General features: G+C 45.0%; 1 protein-coding gene across 1 annotated transcript; it reads left to right on the forward strand.

Annotated features, from left to right (window-relative positions):
- Positions 1-2,627: 2,627 nt before the first annotated feature.
- On the forward strand, positions 2,628-5,645 carry mych (myelocytomatosis oncogene homolog). The gene is made up of 3 exons (XM_015958661.3): positions 2,628-2,807; positions 3,771-4,317; positions 4,827-5,645. The coding sequence occupies exons 2-3, from the start codon at positions 3,786-3,788 to the stop codon at positions 5,414-5,416; spliced, it is 1,122 nt and encodes a 373-aa protein (XP_015814147.1). The 5' UTR covers positions 2,628-2,807; positions 3,771-3,785; the 3' UTR covers positions 5,417-5,645.
- The last annotated feature ends 1,453 nt before the right edge of the window (positions 5,646-7,098 follow it).

Here is a 7,098-nt window from a genome sequence, read left to right on the forward strand (position 1 = left end):
TTGTGTTAAAAAGCCTTCTAGTGTGTGGTCACGAGCCAATATAGGTGAGGCCATGCATGCAAATTCACAGTGTGACGTTGATCTGTCAGGATTTATAAATCCTAGCGTTTCACCATCAATTTTCTATCAGAAGCTAATGCAGGACATAGGTGTAGAAGACTATTTTCATGTTCAGCCCGCATGAATAACTCAGTGATCATAAATGGTAAATAGTAAAATGGCCTGTATTTGATATAGCGCCTTCTAGAGTCCTGGAACCCCTCAAGGTGCTTTACAACACAATCAGTCATTCACACATTCACACACTGGTGGGGATGAGCTACGATGTAGCCAAAGCTGCCCTGGGGCACACTGACAGAGGTGAGGCTGCCGAGCACTGGCGCCACCGGTCCCTCTGACCACCATCAGCAGGCAACGTGGGTTAAGTGTCTTGCCCAAGGACACAACGACAGCGACAGACTGAACGGTGCTCGAACCTGCAACCTTCCGATTACTGGGTGAGCACTTAACCCCTGTGTCACCGTCGCCCCACATTATCAGAAATAATAATTTAAAAAAATTTCAGTCATCCACACCTTTAAAACTTTCTGGACTCTGTTGTCTTAATAAAGTTGCATTCCATTCTGATGAGTTTCTGTTTTTCCTCAGTTTTCGACTGATAAACTTTATCCACAGGAGCAGAATTGGAATGCAGCCTTCATTGATATCCACCTTTTGTTCCTGTTTGTCCTTTAAACACCAGCAAAAGTGTTTGTTGTGGAACAGGTTTAAGTTGCCCTCTGTCAGATTTATTACAGCACTGAATCACCAGGTAGTCAGCTGATTGGTCTGTGATAAAATCAGCTGGTGAGGATGTTGACACCTGGATGATCACTATAAAAGCAGTGATTTTATTAACATTTTAGCTAAAGTTCAGCTGATGTGACAAACTTTGTTCTCATTTTAATCACTTAAACAAACCCAGCTGCTGTCAAACATCAAAGTATTCATTTTACCCCAAAAGATGAATCCGCAAGAACAATAAATAACAAATCAACTTTTAATTGTTTGTCTATTTCTACAGAAGAAAGTTATATAAAACTGTAAAATTAAAGACTGCGTGAATTTGGTTTAGGTAAACGTTTATGACTCTGAGACTGAAGTTATTTAGCTTTTTTTCCGAAGTGATGCGGAAATCCCATAATTAATGGCCAAACGAGCAGAGATTTATGATTCCAGAGAGGAGTTCAGCTCTCAGATCTGAAACTGGGACAGTGTGTCGGCTAGCCTGTAGGTGGCACATTAACCCACTTATTTACTTTATGCAGCTGAATGAACTCAATGTCCTCTTGTGCTGCTGCAATCTTACCCTCATTGGCTGCAACTGGCTCCCAGGATCTTCTGTGTGCATGCACGGAGTGCATTTTCCTCTCTCCAGACGTGTAATTACCATGAGACAGGCCACCAACAATGCTGTAAATATTTCTGAAATTGCTTGATTACATGAGAATTGGGGCCTGCATGAATCCAATGAAGAAATAAAAGCAGTATATTTACATGTGAGGATGGGTGTAGCAGCCTTTTGTGTGATTTGTATCTGATTGGAGGTAAAAGCTGGGGGCTTGTTGAGAAACTTTGATGTTCTGGGTCAGACTAACTGCTGTGGAATGATGGTGCCTTTCTATTAAAACACTTTGACTATAGTTTAATGTATGTGGCTCCTGTTACAAGAAATTTTGTCAGAGAGCCCACGTGAATCGGGACTGAGTCGCACGCTGATTGGCTGGAGCGTCTGCACGTGTACCAGTGAATCCCTTCCCGTTATGTAACGGAGCCCCGTAGTGGCTGAAGACGAGGTGGGAGGGCTGCAGCGTCCATCCGCAGCCCATTCATGCAGAACTGTGTCAGTGTTTCATGCAGGGGGGCTTTGTTTTTACGTTTGGACCAAAAATTACAATATTTTCATTATGCAAATAAAGGGAAAAAATCCGGATATGAAAAGCAACATTAAAAAAAATCATTTAAGATGCAGAACTGCGAGTCTGCGACAAAACTGACATGAGGTTGTATAGTGCAGGGTGAAGGTGGGGAGCTGGGTCGAGCTGGATAATGAAAGCGTTCAGCACATCTATCAAGTCAGCATGTCACACTGCCACATTACAAGAGGAATATGGTTCAGAATAAAACTGTTTTGGTTTATTTTCTCTCAGCTAGAATATAAACGTAGCATAAATCAACGTTTCTTCACGTAATAACTGTAATATTTGCAGTCTCCGCCCCTCCTTGCAGCTTTAACTGACGCCCACCGTCGGCACACAAAGACACCCGGCTTTTTCTCACAATCCACGTGTGTCCTAACTTTTTTTTTTTTACCGCCATCGGTTTCCTGGAATCCACTCTCCACGTATCCCTCCGCCACATAGACCCCCGTTTTCACGGCGATATTAACCCGCATTGCAGCGAATCGTGTTTTTTCCGCCAGAATTAATTGTCTACATTGGCCCTCCGAGTGTAATTAGGCGGCAAGTTTGATCACCGCTAACAAACATTTGGTGGTTTTTGCGTTTTGGCGCGTTTTCTCGGCGGAGGAACATTCGGTCCCACCGCGACATACAAAGTGAGCGAGCCGCAGCCACACCCACTGTGTCTGAGGGTACCGGACGAGGAGAACCAGACCCGGGACTTAAACACAATAATGCTGCCTTGTTCTGACTCTAACTTCACTCGCAAAAAGTCTCACTTAAGCGGAAACATCTGACTTCCGGTCCGCTCGTTGGACTTTACTGGATACTTTGCATTTTAACACAGATTTCTCCTAAAATCAGAAGGTAAGACCGCTGCAGGCGAATTAAATACACCTAGACCAGAAGCACGTAGCGTTTATGACGTCCTTTAGCTGCATGTTGGATGTGGTTTTGCTTTTTGCTGTTGGGTTTTACTGGTTTGCCGGTTTCACGTGGAGACCCGGAGATGCTCAGCCCACGCCGACTTTAAATGACTCCGCCTGATGAGGCGTTTTAAAGGGCTGGAAGCCTTTCCGGTTTTAGCCCCTCACACAGCCGCGCAGTTTGCGTATTTAATCTCGATGGTTTTTAAGTACCCTTTTCCTTCCCAGCTGGTTTTCATTAAGACAGACCCGCGTGAGGCATCGCGTGAGGTCGTTTGCAGCAGACAGCGCTGCTGCATTCAAAGACTCAAGTGGGAATGTGAAGTCTCTGGTTTCCTGCTGAAATAGAGGCAGCCTTTAGCTCTCAGACACAGCTGCTTTGTTCTCCGACTCAGTCTTGGACCCTGAAGCAGCACCACGAGCGCCCCCCCCCCATCACCGGCTGATTACATTTAACAATAAATAAGGAACATTTCTGTTAACATTTCAGCTGATTTTTTTTTATTTTAAAATTTCAACATATTTTTGTTTTATTTTTTGTTTCTAAGATTAGCCTGGATTTTTTAAAATTTGTTCTTTTTTTTTGCAGAAAATTTTTTTCGTAATAATTTTCTGCGCAGGGCAAATGTAGATCGGGGAAAGAGGTATAAAGTTCCAGCTGTGTCTGTGATGTCATGGGGAGTTGGGAGTGAACTTTAGGGGGATGACACGGGCCTCCCATGCAGAAAGGGGCGGGGCCTCGGTGGTGTAAACACGGTTAAGAGGAGGCACCCAGGCTGTGGGGGGTTTCAGTGTGGAGGAGCTGGTTTAAACTTTCACTACAGTGAGTTGCTGCTGCAGACACACTACTCCACTTCCCTCTGGATTTAACCATCTACCTCTTTCTTCTGGATTTTCTTCTCAGAATTTGCGCTCCAGCATGTTGCAGAGTTTCTCTCAGTCGCCGGAATGGCTTTACACTGAGCCGCTGCTCTTTGATGATGAGTTTTGCCAAAATTTGATGAAGGACCTCCAGTCGCTACCGACACCCCCCCAGTCCCCTCCCATGAAGTCCGGGCTGGGAGGTGGTAAGCCCCTGTCCAAGGAGGACCAGCTGAGCTACGTGTCAGACATCCTGCTGGAGGACCATGACATGCAGCATCTCGCCTGGGACATCTTTGACCCAAACTACACAGAGAAGGAGTCTTGTCAGCCCAGCTCCCCCTCAGAGGAGGGAGGCGAGGAGCTCCTATGGAGGTGCCTTGCTGCAGACAAGAACCTGGAGGAGAAACTGGTCTCCTCCATGCTCGGCACCAGCCCGTTGCTGTCAGACATCGACACAAGCATCTTCGAGGAGATTGCCGGCTCTGTGCTGGACTGTCAGAACCTGGTGGGTGCTGATGAGACGGGTGAGACGAGCGAAACTACATCAGACTATGGATCAGCCAGCTCATCCTCATCTAGCGATTCTGGTGAGTTAGAACCATCGACATATATACCCATAGAACCCATCAGTGGGGCTTCTCATGGCTGCAGACTGGTTCGGTCCTGATTCTGACCCGGGATCAGAGTTCCTGCATGTTTGTATGTACTTGAATCATTAATCTGAACTCGCCTATGATGGTGTAAAGTTGATCGGTAAGTTTTAAGTTTTAGGGATGTGATGTAACTGCGTATATTAAAATGGTGTCATAAATGGACTCAGCTTTATTGATTTTAACTAGTTTTTATTGATCTCTAACTGATGTAACGTTTTGATCTGCCGTGTTTGTGGCTGTTTAAGGCAACAGGAAGTGACTCATGCATAGTAGGAGAAAGTGATGCGATCCACGTGTTGTGTACAGTGTCTACACCCCGTTTTTATGGTGTCAGATTTCTCTTGAATGCAACAAAGTTCAAAAAGGGTTGTGTAACTGAAAGTTTGTTGAACAAAGTTAAACCATAAAGGAAAAACTGACCTTCTTCTTCTTTGCTGTGACAGAGGAAGAAATCGACGTGGTTACGGTTGCCCGCGGCCCCTCCAGCCTGTCCCCTCTGACCTCCGACCTGACAACGCGAAAGCGTAAACAACAGCAAGAAGAAGAAGAGCATCGTCTTCGTCAGCGTCACCACCTGGAGATCCAGCTCCAGCACAACTACGCTGCCCCCCGTCCCGCCTCTCCTCCACCTCCAACATCTAACAAACGCTCAAGGGCAAGCGAGAGCTCGTCTCGCCTCAACCACTCTCCCCGTAGCTCCACATCTTCCTCATATTCTTTCTCTTCGTCATCACGTTACCACTATTCATCTAGGCCCTCTACAGAAACGGAGGATGAGGAGGAAAGGAGACGGTCCCATAACGTGATGGAGCGACAGCGGCGAAACGAGCTAAAGAACTGCTTCATGCGTTTGCGCGACAACGTTCCGGAGCTGTCGCACAACGACAAGGCGTCCAAAGTGGTGATCCTGAAGAAGGCCAGAGACTGTATCTACGGGCTGGAGGACGATGGCCACAGACTCCAGACAAAAAGAGACAAACTCCGAGCCAGACAGGAGGCGCTGAAGGCCCGGCTGCAGCAGCTCCGCAGCTAATGCGCAGCTCCCAGAATTTGTATAGAGACTTTATAAGGCGCACGCTGCTGAAAGCGCACAAGCATTTCAAAAATGGACCTTTTGTTAACAGTGATTGGTATAATGTATGACAAACACTGGTCTCTAACAGAACACAACACACTCGTCACCATAAAACTTAGTATGCCATGACTGCTGACTGTTGGGATTTTGCGAGGTAGATTTTTATTCAACTTTTTTTCTAAATCCCTGTTTTTTATGTATTCCCTTGCGCCCCCCCAGCCCCCCCCCCCCCCCCCCCCCCCCCCGCGGTGCAGGTGCAGACAAGTGTTTGGGCCAGATAACTGGAAGCCACAGTAGCTCAGTGTTAAGGGAGAATCTTGTTTTCAGGACGTCTCATAGCCATAATGACCAGTGATTCCCTCCAACCGGACAGGTGTAGGTGGCTTTAAAGTTATTTGGACACAAACTTTTCTAATCTTCCAGTCGTATCTTTGTAGACATCTGCTGCAGTAGCAGCGACAATCTGTTTCATCAATGAAAAGAGAATAAAATCTAGTTTAAAGATCAGAGCTTATCTGCATCATGATGGTTGTGACTAAGCTGTAATAGTCAGATACTGAGCAGCCGACGGCCCCAACCAGACTTTGACCAATATAAGACGAAATGTTCCTTCTGTGCCTAAATGGACCCGATGGATGTTTAACGGCTGCCGCGGAGCAAAGTCCCGAAGATGGAGACCTTTCAGAAAACCTCATGCCAGTGTTGTTCATTATGGAAACATTAATGACAGAACATTGAACTCTTGTCTTAAAATGTTTTAATTTAATCCACTCGGTTCTTCCATCTTCAGGTCGTTAAAAGGTGTTTTTGGCCTTTTTCAGGAATTCTTGATTCTGTGATTTCTGTTTGGCTAATGTATTTTATTTTTTCTTCCAATAATGGTTTGTCGCAGGAGCTCTACATTCTTCGTTTATTATTTTTTTTATTATGTTGAAGTTTGGTCTCTATAGTGAAGATGCAGTGAGGTTCTTATCGCAGGGATCTTATTTTATTTTTTGAATTCTGTTTTCTTCACGTTGAACCTGGCAAACCTACCTCCACCTGACTGCAGTTAGGCCATATTTGTACAAATATTATGAATTTGTTATTGTATGATAAATTATTTTAGGTATTCTTTGTTTATTTTGAATTTGAAATTTAAAAGTTGGCACCTTTTTTTAAAATTTGCAATAAAAATGAGAAAATCAGAGTTGGAACTGGTCTTTTCTTTAAACTTGACACACAAACACAGAGTATGCAAAAACGATCTTGCAGAACTTTTAATCTGTACAGGAAATGGGTTAAAATGAGAGTTTGCATCAGTTTTAGAAAACCAAATGGCTTTAGATGTTTATTTCTCCTGTAAGGTGGTCACTGCTGTTTGGCATCAGGGTGGACACTGGACAAAGACCACAGAAAACTAGTCATAGTTGTTGCAGGAGATTAGAATGGCTGGAAGACCCTTTACCAAACAGCTAAAGCTGGGGCATTCAATTCCAGTCCTGGAGGGTTGTGGTTAAGTCACCTGTGCAGCTGCTCATCAGGCTCTGCAGAAACCTGTTAATCAGCTGCTGATTGAAATCAGGTGTTCCGAACAGTTAAAATTTACACATGCTAGGTACTGGCTCTCCAGGCCCAGAATTGAACGCCCCTTGGCTCAA

The sequence above is a fragment of the Nothobranchius furzeri genome, chromosome 3 (genome assembly GCF_043380555.1).
Source record: "Nothobranchius furzeri strain GRZ-AD chromosome 3, NfurGRZ-RIMD1, whole genome shotgun sequence".
NCBI classification, from domain to species: Eukaryota; Metazoa; Chordata; class Actinopteri; order Cyprinodontiformes; family Nothobranchiidae; genus Nothobranchius; species Nothobranchius furzeri.

Excerpts from the sequence above, each read along its gene's own strand:
- mych (XM_015958661.3), top strand. The coding sequence starts at position 3,786 with ATGTTGCAGAGTTTCTCTCAGTCGCCGGAATGGCTTTACACTGAGCCG. Across the intron at positions 4,318-4,826 it reads ATCCTCATCTAGCGATTCTG|AGGAAGAAATCGACGTGGTT; the intron begins GTGAGTTAGAAC and ends TTGCTGTGACAG.